Source organism: Hyperolius riggenbachi, chromosome 12 (assembly GCF_040937935.1).
Source record: "Hyperolius riggenbachi isolate aHypRig1 chromosome 12, aHypRig1.pri, whole genome shotgun sequence".
In the NCBI taxonomy this organism is placed as follows: domain Eukaryota; kingdom Metazoa; phylum Chordata; class Amphibia; order Anura; family Hyperoliidae; genus Hyperolius; species Hyperolius riggenbachi.
In genome coordinates, this window is record NC_090657.1 from 222,740,177 (window position 1) to 222,762,152 (window position 21,976).

General features: G+C 56.5%; 1 protein-coding gene across 1 annotated transcript; it reads left to right on the plus strand.

The window, feature by feature from the left end:
- Positions 1–8,684: 8,684 nt before the first annotated feature.
- LOC137541068 (collagen alpha-2(IV) chain-like) lies at positions 8,685–12,287 on the plus strand. Its single transcript, XM_068262211.1, has 2 exons — positions 8,685–8,709; positions 9,115–12,287. The coding sequence occupies exons 1-2, from the start codon at positions 8,685–8,687 to the stop codon at positions 12,285–12,287; spliced, it is 3,198 nt and encodes a 1,065-aa protein (XP_068118312.1).
- The last annotated feature ends 9,689 nt before the right edge of the window (positions 12,288–21,976 follow it).

A 21,976-nucleotide genomic window follows, 5' to 3' on the forward strand; every position in this document is an offset into this window, starting at 1 on the left:
TGCGAGGGCACAGGACTGCTGCAGGGGGCTGGTAGGAGCAGAACTAGCTGGCAGCGGGGGACCAGAGGATTAGTGAGTGGCTGCGAGGGCACAGGACTGCTGCAGGGGGCTGGTAGAAGCAGAACTAGCTGGCAGCGAGGGACCAGAGGATTAGTGAGAGGCTGCGAGGGCACAGGACTGCTGCAGGGGGCTGGTAGAAGCAGAACTAGCTGGCAACGGGGGACCAGAGGATTAGTGAGTGGCTGCGAGGGCACAGGACTGCTGCAGGGGGGCTGGTAGGAGCAGAACTAGCTGGCAGCGGGGGGACCAGAGGATTAGTGAGTGGCTGCGAGGGCACAGAACTGCTGCAGGGGGCTGGTAGAAGCAGAACTAGCTGGCAGCGGGGGACCAGAGGATTAGTGAGTGGCTGTGAGGGCACAGGACTGCTGCAGGGGGCTGGTAGAAGCAGAACTAGCTGGCAGCGAGGGACCAGAGGATTAGTGAGAGGCTGCGAGGGCACAGGACTGCTGCAGGGGGCTGGTAGAAGGCAGAACTAGCTAGCAGCAGGGGACCAGAGGATTAGTGAGTGGCTGCGAGGGCACAGGACTGCTGCAGGGGGCTGGTAGAAGCAAAACTAGCTGGCAGCGAGGGACCAGAGGATTAGTGAGTGGCTGCGAGGGCAAAGGACTGCTGCAGGGGGCTGGTAGGAGCAGAACTAGCTGGCAGCGGGGGACCAGAGGATTAGTGAGTGGCTGCGAGGGCACAGGACTGCTGCAGGGGGCTGGTAGAAGCAGAACTAGCTGGCAGCGGGGGACCAGAGGATTAGTGAGTGGCTGCGAGGGCACAGGACTGCTGCAGGGGGCTGGTAGAGGCAGAACTAGCTGGCAGCGGGGGGACCAGAGGATTAGTGAGTGGGCTGCGAGGGCACAGGACTGCTGCGGGGGGCTGGTAGAGGCAGAACTAGCTGGCAGCGAGGGACCAGAGGATTAGTGAGTGGCTGCGAGGGCACAGGACTGCTGCAGGGGGCTGGTAGAGGCAGAACTAGCTGGCAGCGGGGGACCAGAGGATTAGTGAGAGGCTGCGAGGGCACAGGACTGCTGCAGGGGGCTGGTAGAGGCAGAACTAGCTGGCAGCAGGGGACCAGAGGATTAGTGAGTGGCTGCGAGGGCACAGGACTGCTGCGGGGGGCTGGTAGAGGCAGAACTAGCTGGCAGCGGGGGACCAGAGGATTAGTGAGTGGCTGCGAGGGCACAGGACTGCTGCAGGGGGCTGGTAGAAGCGGGACTAGCTAGCAGCGGGGGACCGGAGGATTAGTGAGTGGCTGCGAGGGCACAGGACTGCTGCGGGGGGCTGGTAGAGGCAGAACTAGCTGGCAGCGGGGGACCAGAGGATTAGTGAGTGGCTGCGAGGGCACAGGACTGCTGCAGGGGGCTGGTAGAAGCAGAACTAGCTGGCAGCGGGGGACCAGAGGATTAGTGAGTGGCTGCGAGGGGCACAGGACTGCTGCAGGGGGGCTGGTAGAGGCAGAACTAGCTGGCAGCGGGGGACCAGAGGATTAGTGAGGGGCTGCGAGGGCACAGGACTGCTGCAGGGGGCTGGTAGAAGCAGAACTAGCTGGCAGCGGGGGACCAGAGGATTAGTGAGTGGCTGCGAGGGCACAGGACTGCTGCAGGGGGCTGGTTAGAAGCAGAACTAGCTGGCAGCGGGGGACCAGAGGATTAGTGAGTGGCTGCGAGGGCACAGGACTGCTGCAGGGGGCTGGTAGAGGCAGAACTAGCTGGCAGCGGGGGACCAGAGGATTAGTGAGGGGCTGCGAGGGCACAGGACTGCTGCAGGGGGCTGGTAGAAGCAGAACTAGCTGGCAGCGGGGGACCAGAGGATTAGTGAGTGGCTGCGAGGGCACAGGACTGCTGCAGGGGGCTGGTAGAAGCAGAACTAGCTGGCAGCGGGGGACCAGAGGATTAGTGAGAGGCTGCGAGGGCACAGGACTGCTGCAAGGGGCTGGTAGAAGCAGAACTAGCTGGCAGCGGGGGACCAGAGGATTAGTGAGTGGCTGCGAGGGCACAGGACTGCTGCAGGGGGCTGGTAGAAGCAGAACTAGCTGGCAGCGGGGGACCGGAGGATTAGTGAGTGGCTGCGAGGGCACAGGACTGCTGCAGGGGGCTGGTAGAAGCAGAACTAGCTGGCAGCGGGGGACCAGAGGATTAGTGAGTGGCTGCGAGGGCACAGGACTGCTGCAGGGGGCTGGTAGAAGCAGAACTAGCTGGCAGCGGGGGGACTAGAGGATTAGTGAGTGGCTGCGAGGGCACAGGACTGCTGCAGGGGGCTGGTAGAAGCAGAACTAGCTGGCAGCGGGGGACCAGAGGATTAGTGAGTGGCTGCGAGGGCACAGGACTGCTGCAGGGGGCTGGTAGAGGCAGAACTAGCTGGCAGCGGGGGACCAGAGGATTAGTGAGTGGCTGCGAGGGCACAGAACTGCTGCAGGGGGCTGGTAGAAGCAGAACTAGCTGGCAGCGGGGGACCAGAGGATTAGTGAGTGGCTGCGAGGGCACAGGACTGCTGCAGGGGGCTGGTAGAAGCGGGACTAGCTGGCAGCGGGGGACCAGAGGATTAGTGAGTGGCTGCGAGGGCACAGGACTGCTGCAGGGGGGCTGGTAGAGCAGAACTAGCTGGCAGCGGGGGACCGGAGGATTAGTGAGTGGCTGCGAGGGCACAGGACTGCTGCAGGGGGCTGGTAGAAGCAGAACTAGCTGGCAGCGGGGGACCAGAGGATTAGTGAGTGGCTGCGAGGGCACAGGACTGCTGCAGGGGGCTGGTAGAGGCAGAACTAGCTGGCAGCGGGGGACCAGAGGATTAGTGAGTGGCTGCGAGGGCACAGGACTGCTGCGGGGGGCTGGTAGAGGCAGAACTAGCTGGCAGCGAGGGACCAGAGGATTAGTGAGTGGCTGCGAGGGCACAGGACTGCTGCAGGGGGCTGGTAGAGGCAGAACTAGCTGGCAGCGGGGGACCAGAGGATTAGTGAGAGGCTGCGAGGGCACAGGACTGCTGCAGGGGGCTGGTAGAGGCAGAACTAGCTGGCAGCAGGGGACCAGAGGATTAGTGAGTGGCTGCGAGGGCACAGGACTGCTGCGGGGGGCTGGTAGAGGCAGAACTAGCTGGCAGCGGGGGACCAGAGGATTAGTGAGTGGCTGCGAGGGCACAGGACTGCTGCAGGGGGGCTGGTAGAAGCGGGACTAGCTGGCAGCGGGGGACCGGAGGATTAGTGAGTGGCTGCGAGGGCACAGGACTGCTGCGGGGGGCTGGTAGAGGCAGAACTAGCTGGCAGCGGGGGACCAGAGGATTAGTGAGTGGCTGCGAGGGCACAGGACTGCTGCAGGGGGCTGGTAGAAGCAGAACTAGCTGGCAGCGGGGGACCAGAGGATTAGTGAGTGGCTGCGAGGGCACAGGACTGCTGCAGGGGGCTGGTAGAGGCAGAACTAGCTGGCAGCGGGGGACCAGAGGATTAGTGAGGGGCTGCGAGGGCACAGGACTGCTGCAGGGGGCTGGTAGAAGCAGAACTAGCTGGCAGCGGGGGGACCAGAGGATTAGTGAGTGTGCGAGGGCACAGGACTGCTGCAGGGGGCTGGTAGAAGCAGAACTAGCTGGCAGCGGGGGACCAGAGGATTAGTGAGTGGCTGCGAGGGCACAGGACTGCTGCAGGGGGCTGGTAGAGCAGAACTAGCTGGCAGCGGGGGACCAGAGGATTAGTGAGGGGCTGCGAGGGCACAGGACTGCTGCAGGGGGCTGGTAGAAGCAGAACTAGCTGGCAGCGGGGGACCAGAGGATTAGTGAGTGGCTGCGAGGGCACAGGACTGCTGCAGGGGGCTGGTAGAAGCAGAACTAGCTGGCAGCGGGGGACCAGAGGATTAGTGAGAGGCTGCGAGGGCACAGGACTGCTGCAAGGGGCTGGTAGAAGCAGAACTAGCTGGCAGCGGGGGACCAGAGGATTAGTGAGTGGCTGCGAGGGCACAGGACTGCTGCAGGGGGCTGGTAGAAGCAGAACTAGCTGGCAGCGGGGGGACCGGAGGATTAGTGAGTGGCTGCGAGGGGCACAGGACTGCTGCAGGGGGCTGGTAGAAGCAGAACTAGCTGGCAGCGGGGGACCAGAGGATTAGTGAGTGGCTGCGAGGGCACAGGACTGCTGCAGGGGGCTGGTAGAAGCAGAACTAGCTGGCAGCGGGGGACAAGAGGATTAGTGAGTGGCTGCGAGGGCACAGGACTGCTGCAGGGGGCTGGTAGAAGCAGAACTAGCTGGCAGCGGGGGACCAGAGGATTAGTGAGTGGCTGCGAGGGCACAGGACTGCTGCAGGGGGCTGGTAGAGGCAGAACTAGCTGGCAGCGGGGGACCAGAGGATTAGTGAGTGGCTGCGAGGGCACAGAACTGCTGCAGGGGGCTGGTAGAAGCAGAACTAGCTGGCAGCGGGGGACCAGAGGATTAGTGAGTGGCTGCGAGGGCACAGGACTGCTGCAGGGGGCTGGTAGAAGCGGGACTAGCTGGCAGCGGGGGGACCAGAGGATTAGTGAGTGGCTGCGAGGGCACAGGACTGCTGCAGGGGGCTGGTAGAGGCAGAACTAGCTGGCAGCGGGGGACCAGAGGATTAGTGAGTGGCTGCGAGGGCACAGGACTGCTGCAGGGGGCTGGGTAGAGGCAGAACTAGCTGGCAGCGGGGGACCAGAGGATTAGTGAGTGGCTGCGAGGGCACAGAACTGCTGCAGGGGGCTGGTAGAAGCAGAACTAGCTGGCAGCGGGGACCAGAGGATTAGTGAGTGGCTGCGAGGGCACAGGACTGCTGCAGGGGGCTGGTAGAGGCAGAACTAGCTGGCAGCGGGGGACCAGATGATTAGTGAGTGGCTGCGAGGGCACAGGACTGCTGCAGGGGGCTGGTAGAAGCAGAACTAGCTGGCAGCGGGGGACCAGAGGATTAGTGAGTGGGCTGCGAGGGCACAGGACTGCTGCAGGGGGCTGGTAGAGGCAGAACTAGCTGGCAGCGGGGGATCAGAGGATTAGTGAGTGGCTGTGAGGGCACAGGACTGCTGCAGGGGGCTGGTAGAAGCAGAACTAGCTGGCAGCGGGGACCCAGAGGATTAGTGAGTGGCTGCGAGGGCACAGGACTGCTGCGGGGGGCTGGTAGAGGCAGAACTAGCTGGCAGCGGGGGACCAGAGGATTAGTGAGTGGGCTGCGAGGGCACAGGACTGCTGCAGGGGGCTGGTAGGAGCAGAACTAGCTGGCAGCGGGGGACCAGAGGATTAGTGAGTGGCTGCGAGGGCACAGGACTGCTGCAGGGGGCTGGTAGAAGCAGAACTAGCTGGCAGCGGGGGGACCAGAGGATTAGTGAGTGGCTGCGAGGGCACAGGACTGCTGCAGGGGGCTGGTAGGAGCAGAACTAGCTGGCAGCGGGGGACCAGAGGATTAGTGAGTGGCTGCGAGGGCACAGGACTGCTGCAGGGGGCTGGTAGGAGCAGAACTAGCTGGCAGCGGGGGACCAGAGGATTAGTGAGTGACTGCGAGGGCACAGGACTGCTGCAGGGGGCTGGTAGGAGCAGAACTAGCTGGCAGCGGGGGACCAGAGGATTAGTGAGTGGCTGCGAGGGCACAGGACTGCTGCAGGGGGCTGGTAGAAGCAGAACTAGCTGGCAGCGAGGGACCAGAGGATTAGTGAGAGGCTGCGAGGGCACAGGACTGCTGCAGGGGGCTGGTAGAAGCAGAACTAGCTGGCAACGGGGGACCAGAGGATTAGTGAGTGGCTGCGAGGGCACAGGACTGCTGCAGGGGGCTGGTAGGAGCAGAACTAGCTGGCAGCGGGGGACCAGAGGATTAGTGAGTGGCTGGGAGGGCACAGAACTGCTGCAGGGGGCTGGTAGAAGCAGAACTAGCTGGCAGCGGGGGACCAGAGGATTAGTGAGTGGCTGTGAGGGCACAGGACTGCTGCAGGGGGCTGGTAGAAGCAGAACTAGCTGGCAGCGAGGGACCAGAGGATTAGTGAGAGGCTGCGAGGGCACAGGACTGCTGCAGGGGGCTGGTAGAGGCAGAACTAGCTAGCAGCAGGGGACCAGAGGATTAGTGAGTGGCTGCGAGGGCACAGGACTGCTGCAGGGGGCTGGTAGAAGCAGAACTAGCTGGCAGCGAGGGACCAGAGGATTAGTGAGTGGCTGCGAGGGCAAAGGACTGCTGCAGGGGGCTGGTAGGAGCAGAACTAGCTGGCAGCGGGGGACCAGAGGATTAGTGAGTGGCTGCGAGGGCACAGGACTGCTGCAGGGGGCTGGTAGAGGCAGAACTAGCTGGCAGCGGGGGACCAGAGGATTAGTGAGTGGCTGCGAGGGCACAGGACTGCTGCGGGGGGCTGGTAGAGGCAGAACTAGCTGGCAGCGAGGGACCAGAGGATTAGTGAGTGGCTGCGAGGGCACAGGACTGCTGCAGGGGGCTGGTAGAGGCAGAACTAGCTGGCAGCGGGGGACCAGAGGATTAGTGAGAGGCTGCGAGGGCACAGGACTGCTGCAGGGGGCTGGTAGAGGCAGAACTAGCTGGCAGCAGGGGACCAGAGGATTAGTGAGTGGCTGCGAGGGCACAGGACTGCTGCGGGGGGCTGGTAAAGGCAGAACTAGCTGGCAGCGGGGGACCAGAGGATTAGTGAGTGGCTGCGAGGGCACAGGACTGCTGCAGGGGGCTGGTAGAAGCGGGACTAGCTGGCAGCGGGGGACCGGAGGATTAGTGAGTGGCTGCGAGGGCACAGGACTGCTGCGGGGGGCTGGTAGAGGCAGAACTAGCTGGCAGCGGGGGACCAGAGGATTAGTGAGTGGCTGCGAGGGCACAGGACTGCTGCAGGGGGCTGGTAGAAGCAGAACTAGCTGGCAGCGGGGGACCAGAGGATTAGTGAGTGGCTGCGAGGGCACAGGACTGCTGCAGGGGGCTGGTAGAGGCAGAACTAGCTGGCAGCGGGGGACCAGAGGATTAGTGAGGGGCTGCGAGGGCACAGGACTGCTGCAGGGGGCTGGTAGAAGCAGAACTAGCTGGCAGCGGGGGACCAGAGGATTAGTGAGTGGCTGCGAGGGCACAGGACTGCTGCAGGGGGCTGGTAGAAGCAGAACTAGCTGGCAGCGGGGGACCAGAGGATTAGTGAGTGGCTGCGAGGGCACAGGACTGCTGCAGGGGGCTGGTAGAGGCAGAACTAGCTGGCAGCGGGGGACCAGAGGATTAGTGAGGGGCTGCGAGGGCACAGGACTGCTGCAGGGGGCTGGTAGAAGCAGAACTAGCTGGCAGCGGGGGACCAGAGGATTAGTGAGTGGCTGCGAGGGCACAGGACTGCTGCAGGGGGCTGGTAGAAGCAGAACTAGCTGGCAGCGGGGGACCAGAGGATTAGTGAGAGGCTGCGAGGGCACAGGACTGCTGCAAGGGGCTGGTAGAAGCAGAACTAGCTGGCAGCGGGGGACCAGAGGATTAGTGAGTGGCTGCGAGGGCACAGGACTGCTGCAGGGGGCTGGTAGAAGCAGAACTAGCTGGCAGCGGGGGACCGGAGGATTAGTGAGTGGCTGCGAGGGCACAGGACTGCTGCAGGGGGCTGGTAGAAGCAGAACTAGCTGGCAGCGGGGGACCAGAGGATTAGTGAGTGGCTGCGAGGGCACAGGACTGCTGCAGGGGGCTGGTAGAAGCAGAACTAGCTGGCAGCGGGGGACTAGAGGATTAGTGAGTGGCTGCGAGGGCACAGGACTGCTGCAGGGGGCTGGTAGAAGCAGAACTAGCTGGCAGCGGGGGACCAGAGGATTAGTGAGTGGCTGCGAGGGCACAGGACTGCTGCAGGGGGCTGGTAGAGGCAGAACTAGCTGGCAGCGGGGGACCAGAGGATTAGTGAGTGGCTGCGAGGGCACAGAACTGCTGCAGGGGGCTGGTAGAAGCAGAACTAGCTGGCAGCGGGGGACCAGAGGATTAGTGAGTGGCTGCGAGGGCACAGGACTGCTGCAGGGGGCTGGTAGAAGCGGGACTAGCTGGCAGCGGGGGACCGGAGGATTAGTGAGTGGCTGCGAGGGCACAGGACTGCTGCAGGGGGCTGGTAGAAGCAGAACTAGCTGGCAGCGGGGGACCAGAGGATTAGTGAGTGGCTGCGAGGGCACAGGACTGCTGCAGGGGGCTGGTAGAGGCAGAACTAGCTGGCAGCGGGGGACCAGAGGATTAGTGAGTGGCTGTGAGGGCACAGGACTGCTGCAGGGGGCTGGTAGAGGCAGAACTAGCTGGCAGCGGGGGACCAGAGGATTAGTGAGTGGCTGCGAGGGCACAGGACTGCTGCAGGGGGCTGATAGAGGCAGAACTAGCTGGCAGCGGGGGACCGGAGGATTAGTGAGCGGCTGCGAGGGTACAGGACTGCTGCAGGGGGCTGGTAGAGGCAGAACTAGCTGGCAGCGGGGGACCGGAGGATTAGTGAGTGGCTGTGAGGGCAGAGGACTGCTGCAGGGGCTGGTAGAAGCCCCAGGTGAGTAAAACTCATTTTTTTTTCTGGCTTAAGTGTCCCTTTAACACTGCTCTGGTAGCCATTAATCTGGAAACTTGGTGGCCAATCAACCATCCGATTCAATAATTATTATCAAATTGGATTAAAAATCGGTGTTGCCAAGTGCATGCCCTGATCAATGCGATAAATTTGGGGTTGAGCATGTGGATAGGACATGCTGCGAGATGTTGGGCCTTCGTGCCCCGTCAGGTGTGTGGCGGTAACGGCAGCGATATCAGGACAAAACCCCCGACGCTTCCCCTTCCCCCCGGCAGTGGCGTAGCTAAGGAGCTGTGGGCCCCGATGCAAGTTTTACAATGGGGCCCCCCAAGCACTCTATACATAACAATTGATACCGCACACCAAAACCTGCCAATGGCAACTACAGTGTAAGAGATGCAAGAAGGGGATGGGGAACAGTTTGTTAATGATTACCACCACTATTCAAAATATCTGTAGAAGTGATTATTATGAGCACAGGACCAATAGAGAGCTAATACTGCAGTTGAGGGAGGGCCCCTCTGGCCCAAGGGCCCCTCCCTCAATGACAAAAGCTGCTCCAGAGAGAGCCCCAAAGTTCCAGGAGCCACAGCGGAGGCTGTCCTTTCTACGCAGGCCAGAGATCCCGGCGTTCCAAGAGCAGAGCAGAGGCTGTCCTTCCTCCGCAGGCCGGAGTTCCAGGAGCAGAGCGGAGGCTGTCCTTCCTCCGCAGGCCAGAGATCCCGGAGTTCCAGGAGCCAGAGCGGAGGCTGTCCTTCCTCTGCAGGCCGGAGTTCCAGGAGCCAGAGCGGAGGCTGTCCTTCCTCCACAGGCCGGAGATCCCGGAGTTCCAGGAGCAGAGCGAAGACTGTCCTTCCTCCGCAGGCCAGCAATCCCGAAGTACCAGGAACAGAGCGGAGGCTGTCCTTCCTCCACACACCAGCGATCCAGGAGCCAGAGCGGAGGCTGTCCTTCCTCCGCAGGCCGGAGATCCCGAAGTACCAGGAGCCAGAGCGGAGGCTGTCCTTCCTCCTCAGGCCGGAGATCCCAGAGTTCCAGGAGCAGAGCGGAGGCTGTCCTTCCTCCGCAGGCCGGAGATCCCAGAATACCAGGAGCAGAGCGGAGGCTGTCCTTCCTCCGCAGACCGGAGATCCCGGAGTTCCAGGAGCAGGGTGGAGGCTATCCTTCCTCCACAGGCCGGAGTTCCAGGAGCCAGAGCGGAGGCTGTCCTTCCTCTGCAGGCCGGAGATCCCGGAGTTCCAGGAGCAGAGCGGAGGCTGTCCTTCCTCCACAGGCCGGAGATCCCGGAGTTCCAGGAGCCAGAGCGGAGGCTGTACTTCCTCCGCAGGCCAGAGATCCCGGCGTTCCAAGAGCAGAGTGGAGGCTGTCCTTCCTCCGCAGGCCAGCAATCCCGAAGTACCAGGAACAGAGCGGAGGCTGTCCTTCCTCCGCAGGCCGGAGATCCTGAAGTACCAGGAGCCAGAGCAGAGGCTGTCCTTCCTCCGCAGGCCGGAGATCCCAGAGTTCCAGGAGCAGAGCGGAGGCTGTCCTTCCTCCGCAGGCCGGAGATCCCAGAGTACCAGGAGCAGAGCGGAGGCTGTCCTTCCTCCGCAGACCGGAGATCCCGGAGTTCCAGGAGCAGGGTGGAGTCTATCCTTCCTCCACAGGCCGGAGTTCCAGAAGCCAGAGCGGAGGCTGTCCTTGCTCTGCAGGCCGGAGATCCCGGAGTTCCAGGAACAGAGCGGAGGCTGTCCTTCCTCCACAGGCCGGAGATCCCGGAGTTCCAGGAGCCAGAGCGGAGGCTGTCCTTCCTCCGCAGGCCAGAGATCCCGGCGTTCCAAGAGCAGAGCGGAGGCTGTCCTTCCTCCGCAGGCCGGAGTTCCAGGAGCAGAGCGGAGGCTGTCCTTCCTCCGCAGGCCAGAGATCCCAGAGTTCCAGGAGCCAGAGCGGAGGCTGTCCTTCCTCTGCAGGCCGGAGTTTCAGGAGCCAGAGCGGAGGCTGTCCTTCCTCCGCAGATCGGAGTTCCAGGAGCCAGTGCGGAGGCTGTCCTTCCTCCACAGGCCGGAGATCCCGGAGTTCCAGGAGCAGAGCGAAGACTGTCCTTCCTCCGCAGGCCAGCAATCCCGAAGTACCAGGAACAGAGCGGAGGCTGTCCTTCCTCCACACACCAGCGATCCAGGAGCCAGAGTGGAGGCTGTCCTTCCTCCGCAGGCCGGAGATCCCGAAGTACCAGGAGCCAGAGCGGAGGCTGTCCTTCCTCCGCAGGCCGGAGATCCCAGAGTTCCAGGAGCAGAGCGGAGGCTGTCCTTCCTCCGCAGGCCGGAGATCCCAGAGTACCAGGAGCAGAGCGGAGGCTGTCCTTCCTCCGCAGACCGGAGATCCCGGAGTTCCAGGAGCAGGGTGGAGGCTATCCTTCCTCCACAGGCCGGAGTTCCAGGAGCCAGAGCGAAGGCCGTCCTTCCTCTGCAGGCCGGAGATCCCGGAGTTCCAGGAACAGAGCAGAGGCTGTCCTTCCTCCACAGGCAGGAGATCCCGGAGTTCCAGGAGCCAGAGCGGAGGCTGTCCTTCCTCCGCAGGCCGGAGATCCCAGAGTTCCAGGAGCAGAGCGGAGGCTGTCCTTCCTCCGCAGGCCAGAGATCCCAGAGTTCCAGGAGCAGAGCGGAGGCTGTCCTTCCTCCGCAGGCCGGAGATCCCGGAGTTCCAGGAGCAGAGGGGAGGCTGTCCTTCCTCCGCAGATCGAAGATCCCGGAGTTCCAGGAGCCAGAGTGGAGGCTGTCCTTCCTCCACAGGCCGGAGATCCCAGAGTTCCAGGAGCCAGCCTTCCTCCGCAGGCCGGAGTTCCAGGAGCAGAGGGGAGGCTGTCCTTCCTCTGCAGACCGAAGATCCCGGAGTTCCAGGAGCCAGAGTGGAGGCTGTCCTTCCTCCGCAGACCGGAGATCCCGGAGTTCCAGGAGCAGAGTGGAGGCTGTCCTTCCTCCGCAGGCCGGAGTTCCAGGAGCCAGAGTGGAGGCTGTCCTTCCTCCGCAGACCGGAGATCCCGGAGTTCCAGGAGCCAGAGTGGAGGCTGTCCTTCCTCCGCAGACCGGAGATCCCGGAGTTCCAGGAGCAGAGCGGAGGCTGTCCTTCCTCCGCAGGCCAGCAATCCCGGAGTTCCAGGAACAGAGCGGAGGCTGTCCTTCCTCCGCAGGCCAGAGAGCCCGGAGTTCCAGGAACAGAGCGGAGGCTGTCCTTCCTCCGCAGGCCGGAGATCTCAGAGTTCCAGGAGCCAGAGCGGAGGCTGTCCTTCTTCCGCAGGCCAGAGATTCCAGAGTTCCAGGAGTAGAGCAGAGGCTGTCCTTCCTCCGCAGGCCGGAGATCCCGGAGTTCCAGGAGCAGAGCGGAGGCTGTCCTTCCTCTGCAGGCCGGAGTTCCAGGAGCAGAGCAGAGGCTGTCCTTCCTCCGTAGGCTGGAGATCCCGGAGTTCCAGGAGCAGAGCGGAGGCTGTCCTTCCTCCACAGACTGGAGATCCCGGAGTTCCAGGAGCAGAGCGGAGGCTATCCTTCCTCCACAGGCCGGAGTTCCAGGAGCAGAGCAGAGGCTGTCCTTCCTCCACAGGCTGGAAATCCCGGAGTTCCAGGAGCAGAGTGGAGGCTATCCTTCCTCCACAGGCCGGAGTTCCAGGAGAAGAGCGGAGGCTGTCCTTCCTCCACAGGCTGGAGTTCCAGGAGCAGAGTGGAGGCTGTCCTTCCTCCGCAGGCCGGAATTCCATGGTCTATATATGGCAGATTGTAACGATCGGTGTCAGCAAACAGAGAGAATCTGATTATTGATGATCTGCAGAATCATCAACAATACAGATGTATACCTGATTATGGATGATCTGCAGAATCACCAATAATACAGGTATGACTAACCTCTGGACACCTAATAAAGTGTAACTGTAACTGTGTAACTGTAGGCTATCTCCCGTGAGGCGGGAGATACAGGCAGCTTAGCCAAGAACCACCTGAGGGGCAGGTGGCCCTGGGAAGTGCAGGAACTATCCCCTAGAGAGAGAGAATAGAGAGGACCTGGCAACCAGGGATATCTGGAGATAGATATAGACTGTACTGCAGCCAGGGGACTCCAGGAGAAGAGGCCACTGGCTGCTAACAGGCCGGACTCCCTGAGGAGCAGGAGTCCTAGTTGCAACTGACACTTGGTGGAATTGTGTCACTGCTAGTACAGATAGACTGAGCACTCAAGGAGTGAGTGACAGCCTGGAAGGTCGGGCAGGCCAGGTCGGCAACACACGAGCAGATAAGGTACAGAGACAGAAGGCTGATTCGGTAACCGGGTACAGGCAGGGTCTGGCAACAGGAAGGCAGATATGCAGGGGTACCGAATCAGAAGGCAATAGAGAGGTCGACAGAGCAAATAGTCATAACAGAAATAGAGCAGAGTCCTAGTCTGGGGTGTGAGGTCCGTGGTCTTGACACCCAGGAACTAGTCTAAAGTATAACTCAGCAATGACACAGTAATCCTAAGCTTGGGTGTGAGGTCCTTGGTCACAACACCCCGGAACTGGTCTAAAGTATAACACAGCAATGATACAGTAATCCTAAGCTTGGGTGTGAGGTCCTTGGTCACAACACCCCGGAACTGGTCTAAAGTATAACACAGCAATGACACAGTAATCCTAAGCTTGGGTGTGAGGTCCTTGGTCACAACACCCCGGAACTGGTCTAAAGTATAACACAGCAATGACACAGTAATCCTAAGCTTGGGTGTGAGCTCCTTGGTCACGACACCCCGGAACTGGTCTAAAGTATAACACAAGCGTAATCTGGCTAAGTGTGAATTCCCAGGTCCACCTGGTTCTAACACACTGTGGGATCTGACTATGGTCTGAGTGCTCACACGTATGTATTCGCAACGGCAGACAACTTGAGACTGACCAGCGAGATCTATATATAGTGAAGCGCTCCTCAGCGCCACCCAGCTCCACACAGCCAATCAAAGCCTGCGCTGGGATCAGCTGATCAACCTGATCAGCTGATCCCTCTCCTACTGGCATAAAGGTCCTGCCTCCCAGCGTGCGCGCGCGTAGCTCTCCATCTGTGTGCACTAGAAGGCTCAGACAAACCAGACGCATGCTGCTGTGCGGAAACCGCCAGGTCTGAACGCGGGGACAGCCATCCCGCTGCCAGACCGCGCGGCGGTATCTCTGCAGTCCATTACAGTACCCCCCCCTCCCCTGAGGAGTGGACTCCGGACACTTCCCACCAGGCTTCCCAGGATGTGAGTCATGAAATTCTTTCTTTAATTCTTCCGCATGCATGCGACAATCTGGCACCCAAGTTCTTTCCTCCACACCATATCCTTTCCAGTGGACCAGATACAGCACAGAATTCTGCACTAAGCGAGAATCCAGAATCTTTTCAATCTCATATTCTGGTTGGTCATCAACCAACACGGGGGGGAGAGGAATCCACGTGCACTGCTGGCTTCAATAGAGACACATGGAATAATCTCACACTTCTCATACTGGCTGGGAGATCAATCGCATAAGTGACATTATTAATTTTTCTGGTCACTGGGAATGGTCCTATGAATCTAGGACCCAGTTTGGGTGACAGTTGCTTCAGGGCCAAATGCCGAGTGGACACCCACACCAAGTCCCCCAGAGAGAATTTCCACTCTACGGACCGCCTCTTGTCTGCCTGTTTTTTCTGGGTCTGAAAAGCTGTCCCCAAGTTTCTCTTAACCATTCCCCAAATCTCCTTCAAAGCCCTCTGCCAATCCTCCAGGGCCAGGAATGGTGTAGACGCCACTGGCAATGAGGCAAACTTGGGTGATCTTCCTGACACTACCTGGAATGGGGAAAATCCAGAAGAGGAACTTTTCAGGTTGTTGTGCGCAAATTCTGCAAACGGCAAAAATTTTACCCAATCGGACTGCGCATCTGCAACATAACATCTAAGAAATTGTTCTAGGGACTGGTTAACTCTCTCGGTCTGGCCATTGGTCTGTGGGTGGTAGCCTGATGAAAATGCAAGGTCCATGCCCAGCTGATGGCAAAAAGCTCTCCAAAACTTAGACACAAATTGGACTCCCCGATCTGACACTATATTTTCCGGAATGCCATGCAGCCGGAAAACGTGCTGGATGAGTAGATCAGCCAATTCCAGGGCCGAGAGGCGTCCTTTCAATGGGACAAAATGAGCCATCTTACTGAATCTGTCTACTACCACCCAAATGACCGTCTTGCCCTCAGACCTGGGGAGTTCTCCCACAAAATCCATGGACAAATGGGTCCATGGTTCACTTGGGACTGGTAAGGGTTGTAGAGTACCAACAGGAGCCTGACGAGAAGATTTACTCCTAGCACACACTGAAAACTCTCTTACAAACTCCTTACAATCTGTTGCCAACGTAGGCCACCAAGCATATCTGGCCAGTAAGTCCTGGGTTCTGGTGGCCCCGGGATGACCAGCATTCTTGTGAGAATGAAACAGCTGTAACAGTTGTAGACGGAAATGTAGTGGCACAAACATAACCCCGTCAGGCTTCCCCTCTGGAACATCCTTTTGGTAAGGATTCAGAGTGACTGTCCAATCCTTCCAGGTCTCAGTGGCTGCCAAAACTACCTTCTGAGGTAGAATGGTCTCAGGGGCTGAGGGCTGTACTGTCTCGGGTTCAAAACACCTGGACAAGGCGTCGGCCTTGATGTTTCTACTACCAGGGGTATACGTAATTACAAATCTGAATCTTGAAAAGAACAAAGACCACCGGGCCTGACGGGGGCTAAGTCTCTTGGCGCCCTCTATGTACTCCAAATTTTTTGCAAACTCGTAATCCATAAAGTTAGCCGCTGAACCAGAGTCTATGAAAGCTTCAGTGGTAACAGTCTGACCCTCCCATGTGACAGAACAGGGAAGGAGCAGACGATTATTGTTTAGAGGTAATGACTGCGCGCCTAGGGTATTACATCTGACTACACCTAGCGTTTCCCGACTTTTTGGGACAATTCTGCACCTTACGACCCTCCTCTGCACAGTATAAACAGAGCTGTTCTGTTTTCCTGCGATTCTTTTCCACCCGTGTCAATTTTGACTGTCCAATTTGCATTGGCTCTGGCGGAGGTGAGACGGGTGGAGGAGAGGCGTAGGAGACATATCTTACAGTGTTCTTACCCCGGGTTTGTTTCTGATAGCGTAAACGGCGGTCAACCCGTACTGCTAAAGCGTGCATGCGCGACCTGTCTGCACTCAGCCAAGCCCAATCAGGTCCGTGCTATCGTGCATGCGCGACCTGTCTGCACTCAGCCAAGCCCAATCAGGTCCGTGCTATTGTGCATGCGCGACCTGTCTGCACTCAGCCAAGCCCAATCAGGTCCATGCTATTGTGCATGCGAGACCTGTCTGCACTCGGCCAAGCCCAATCAGGTCCGTGCTATCGTGCATGCGCGACCTGTCTGCACTCAGCCAAGCCCAATCAGGTCCGTGCTATCGTGCATGCGCGACCTGTCTGCACTCAGCCAAGCCCAATCAGGTCCGTGCTATTGTGCATGCGCGACCTGTCTGCACTCAGCCAAGCCCAATCAGGTCCATGCTATTGTGCATGCGAGACCTGTCTGCACTCGGCCAAGCCCAATCAGGTCGGTGCTATTGTGCATGCGCGACCTGTCTGCACCCAGCCAAGCCCAATCAGGTCCGTGCTATCGTGCATGCGCGACCTGTCTGCACTCAGCCAAGCCCAATCAGGTCCGTGCTATCGTCAATGCGTGACCTGTCTGCACTCAGCCAAGCCCAATCAGGTCCGTGCTATTGTGCATGCGCGACCTGTCTGCACTCAGCCAAGCCCAATCAGGTCGGTGCTATCGTGCATGCGCGACCTGTCTGCACTCAGCCAAGCCCAATCAGGTCCGTGTTATTGTGCATGCGCGACCTGTCTGCACTCAGCCAAGCCCAATCAGGTCCGTGCTATTGTGCATGCGCGACCTGTCTGCACTCAGCCAAGCCCAATCAGGTCCGTACTATTGTGCATGCGCGACCTGTCTGCACTCAGCCAAGCCCAATCAGGTCCGTACTATTGTGCATGCGCGACCTGTCTGCACTCGGCCAAGCCCAATCAGGTCTGTGCTATTGTGCATGCGCGACCTGTCTGCACTCAGCCAAGCCCAATCAGGTTCATGCTATTGTGCATGCGCGACCTGTCTGCACTCGGCCAAGCCCAATCAGGTCCGTGCTATTGTGCATGTGCGACCTGTCTGCACCCATACTGTAGCACAAACTACTTTGCGCTCACCTTTTTTCCACTGAAGTTTGAGAGGGTCCGCGCTGCTGCGCAATCACAGTGTGGCAACACACCCGCAAGCGTCGGGGGTCTCAGCGCTTGAGGAGGCCTCGGGAGGATCTTGGTAAGTATCTAACTTTTTAGATCTCACAGGTTAACTACAAGCTTTTCCCAACACACAACTGCAGGTTACGGTGGCCATACATCTCCCGACTGTACGATGAGATTTATAAATACTAAAGTCTGGTACACACCTTCAATTGTGATTGGCCAATCTTAAATTCTCATACTCCATGGAGGTGGTAAAATTGATCAGTGATTGGTCAATCATAATTGAAGGTGTGTACCAGGCTTACGCCACCGTGCTGCCTCTAGATCTAACAAGCATTGTGATGCTGGATATTTGTATGTAATGCCTGCAGTCTCTGTATTTTCACACTATGCTGTACCATATTCTATCAGTGAGGCCTGCTTCCCCCGCAGCAAAATCCGCAGCGTTTCCCCGCAAGCAATTTGAGCGGGGAAACACTGGCTATTCCGTCAGTAGCCTTGCAGTCCGAGGTCAGCAGCACACATCAGAATCCCTATAGCCACGCATGACACCATTCAGATGATGCGTACTTGCGAGACGCACGCGGCCATAGTGGAAAACGGCTTTAATTATAACAGTATTACCCTGATCTGTGGATCGTGGGTAGCACGGTGGTATAGTGGTTAGTGCTCTCGCCTTGCAGCGCTGGATCCCTGGTTTGAATCCCAGCCAGGGCAGTATCTGCATGGAGTTTGTATGTTCTCCCAGTGTCTGTGTGGGTTTCCTTCAGACACTCCAGTTTCCCCCCACACCACCAAAAACATACAGATAAGTTAATTGGCTTCCTCCTAAACTGGCCCTAGGCTATGACACATACATCTGCGCGATACATACCTAGACATGTGACTATGGCAGGGACTAGATTGTGAGCTGCTCTGAGGACAGTCAGTGACATGACTATGTACTCTGTAATGTGCTGCAGAAGATGTCAGTGCTATATAATTACATAATAATAATATGGTAGGACATTAGACTGTGGCTATGGTGGGATTAGGTTGTGAGCTCCTCTGAGGACAGTCAGTGACATGACTATGTACTCTGTAATGTGCTGCAGGAGATGTCAGTGCTATATAAATATATATAATAATATGGTAGGATATTAGACTATGGCAGGATTAGATTGTGAGCTCCTCTGAGGACAGTGACATGACTATGCACTCTGTAATGTGCTGCAGAAGATGCCAGCGCTATATAAATACATAATAATAATATGGTAGGACATTAGACTATGACTATGGTAGATTTAGATTGTGAGCTCCTCTAAGGACAGTCAGTGACATGACTATGTACTCTGTAAAGTGCTGCAGAAGATGTCAGTGCTATATTAATATATAATAATAATATGGTAGGACATTAGAATATGACTATGGTAGAATAGGACTGTGAGCTCTGAGGACAGTCAGTGAAATGACTATGTACTCTGTAAAGCGCTGCAGAAGATGTAAGTGCTATATAAATACATAATAATAATAATATGGTAGGACATTAGACTATGACTATGGTAGGATTAGATTGTTAGCTCCTCTGAGGACAGTCAGTGACAGGGCCGGGCCGAGGCATAGGCTGGAGAGGCTCCAGCCTCAGGGCGCAGTGTAGGAGGAGGCGCACAATTCATTCAGCTGTCATTCCTAATTGTGTATGAAGCAGAAAGAAATAAGAAAAGGGGATACATGACAGTAACTGCAAGCCAGATAACTAGATATTAAGGTGTTGGGGACATTGTGGGCCCTGTGGCCCTCTTAGTCTAATAGCAATCAGTATGTGATGGCTGGGGTGGGAGGGATGGGGAGAGACCTCTTAGTCTAATAGCAATCAGTGGGTGACAGCTGGGGTGGGAGGCATGGAGGGGCGCACTTTGGTGTCTCAGCCTTGGGTGCTGGAGGACCTTGTCCCAGCTCTGGTCAGTGACATGACTACCGTATGTGCTTGGTAAAGTGCTGCAGAAGATGTCAGTGCTATATAAATACATAATAATAATAATATGGTAGGACATTTGACTGACTATGGTAGGGACTAGACCAGGCATGGGCAAACTTGGCCCTCTAGCTATTAAGGAACTACAAGTCGCACAATGCATTGCAGAAGTCTGACAGCCACAGTCATGACTCATACAGGGAGTGCAGAATTATTAGGCAAGTTGTAGTTTTGAGGAATAATTGTATTATTGAACAACAACCATGTTCTCAATGAACCCAAAAAACTCATTAATATCAAAGCTGAATATTTTTGAAAGTAGTTTTTAGTTTGTTTTTAGTTTTAGCTATTTTAGGGGAATATCTGTGCATAATTATTAGGCAACTTAACAAAAAACAAATATATACCCAATTATTTATTTTTACCAGTGAAACCAATATAACATTTCAACATTTACAAATATACATTTCTGACATTCAAAACAAATCAGTGACCAATATAGCCACCGTTCTTTGCAAGGACACTCAAAAGCCTGCCATCCATGGATTCTGTCAGTGTTTTGATCTGTTCACCATCAACATTGCGTGCAGCAGCAACCACAGCCTCCCAGACACTGTTCAGAGAGGTGTACTGTTTTCCCTCCTTGTAAATCTCACATTTTATGATGGACCACAGGTTCTCAATGGGGTTCAGATCTGGTGAACAAGGAAGCCATGTCATTAGTTTTTCTTCTTTTATACCCTTTCTTGCCAGCCACGCTGTGGAGTACTTGGACGCGTGTGATGGAGCATTGTCCGGCATGAAAATCATGTTTTTCTTGAAGGATGCAGACTTCTTCCTGTACCACTGCTTGAAGAAGGTGTCTTCCAGAAACTGGCAGTAGGACTGGGAGTTGAGCTTGACTCCATCCTCAACCCGAAAAGGCCCCACAAGCTCATCTTTGATGATACCAGCCCAAACCAGTACTCCACCTCCACCTTGCTGGCGTCTGAGTCGGACTGGAGCTCTCTGCCCTTTACCAATCCAGCCACAGGCCCATCCATCTGGCCCATCAAGACTCACTCTCATTTCATCAGTCCATAAAACCTTAGAAAAATCAGTCTTGAGATATTTCTTGGCCCAGTCTTGACGTTTCAGCTTGTGTGTCTTGTTCAGTGGTGGTCGTCTTTCAGCCTTTCTTACCTTGTCCATGTCTCTGAGTATTGCACACCTTGTGCTTTTGGGCACTCCAGTGATGTTGCAGTTCTGAAATATGGCCAAACTGGTGGCAAGTGGCATCTTGGCAGCTGCACGCTTAACTTTTCTCAGTTCATGGGCAGTTATTTTGCGCCTTGGTTTTTCCACACGCTTCTTGCGACCCTGTTGACTATTTTGAATGAAACGCTTGATTGTTCGATGATCATGCTTCAGAAGCTTTGCAATTTTAAGAGTGCTGCATCCCTCTGCAAGATATCTCACTATTTTTGACTTTTCTGAGCCTATCAAGTCCTTCTTTTGACTCATTTTGCCAAAGGAAAGGAAGTTGCCTAATAATTATGCACACCTGATATAGGGTGTTGATGTCATTAGACCACACCCCTTCTCATTACAGAGATGCACATCACCTAATATGCTTAATTGGTAGTAGGCTTTCGAGCCTATACAGCTTGGAGTAAGACAACATGCATAAAGAGGATGATGTGGTCAAAATACTCATTTGCCTAATAATTCTGCACTCCCTGTAGAGGCAGATGCATTGTGGGACTTGTAGTCCCGTAACAGCTGGAGGGCCGAGTTCGCCCATGCCTGGAATAGACTGTGAGCTCCTCTGAGGACAGGCAGTGAGTGACATGACTATGTGCTCTGTACAGCTCTGCGGAAGATGTCAGTGTTATGTAAACACCCAGGTCTCATTCACACTATGTGCTGCGCTGTCAGTTTTGACGCAACGCACATGGTGTACGATCCACATGGCAACATGACAGTCCATGGATTTTCATATTACCATACACATTACAGGTGTGCGTTCTCATGTGTTACAATGTAATACGATGTAACGCTTCTGGGAACATTTTATCGTACAATGCACACGTTTCCCGATGGGTACGGATGCCGACATCTGCGCTCTAGCGCAGCACAACATGTATTATGTGCGATGGCCGTGCGATGACAAGACATGCACGAAATCGCGTTTGTGTATGCGCTCTGTAGTGTGAATCATCAATAATAATAATAATAACAGTTTGTTCCACGGACTTTATGCCCACAACTTGACTTGTGAGTCCTCAGCTTGGACTGTGAATACTGACTGACAGCCAGACCTTGGATAGGGATTATACCTGATAAGTGCAGGGAGGCGTGTCCCCTCCTGGGATCTGAACACCTGTCATGCGGTCACCACTCTGTCCCCCAGCAGACCGCAGACCTGCAGAATCAGCACACACAGGAACCCGCAGATATTTTAGGATTGGCTGAACCTCCTCCTCTGAGAGCGCTCGGGATTTAGAGGGGCAGAGAAATATTTGTGTTTGCAGACTCCGCTCCTCGGCCCGTCGGGGTCCAGTTGGTAGAAACAGGTGACTAGGGCCAAATTCCTGGCTAGAATATAGAGCCGCCAGCAAGCTGATCATTCCAAGCAGGGCACTAAATATAATGTCACTAGAGCTGTCACACACCATTGTCACTCAGGACAATCGCAGAGAAATCTGCCCCTCTGTGTCACTATAGAGAAGGGGGACGTCAGGGGACTCCTGACAGTGACTGCAGGGCAGCAGCATTCCAGCAGAGCTATGTCACAGGACCCCACAGGTGCTAATAACTGCCTCCCGAACAGATAGTGATCATGGCAGGTGATAGTTTTAGGAGTGAGCGATGTACTGACACAACGTTGTTACAGCCAAGCAGTGTGTTCTGATCTATGTGGAGGGGAAGGGGGTGATAAGCAGAAAGTGAGAGGGAGTCACTGAATGATAGCAGTCGCTTATTACGGATTCAAACACAAGTGACTATTAAAGGGAACCCTAACTAAGAGGCATATGTACGTTCCCTTTTATACAATACCAGTTGCTTGGCAGTCCTGCTGATCTCTTTGGCTGCAGTAGTGGCTGAATCACACACCTGAAACAAGCATGCAGCTAATCCAGTCTGACTTCAGTCAGAGCACCTGATTTGCATGCTTGTTCAGGGGCTGTGGCTGAAAGTATTAGACACAGAGGATCAGCAGGGGAGTCGGGCAACTGGTATTATTTTTAAAGGAAA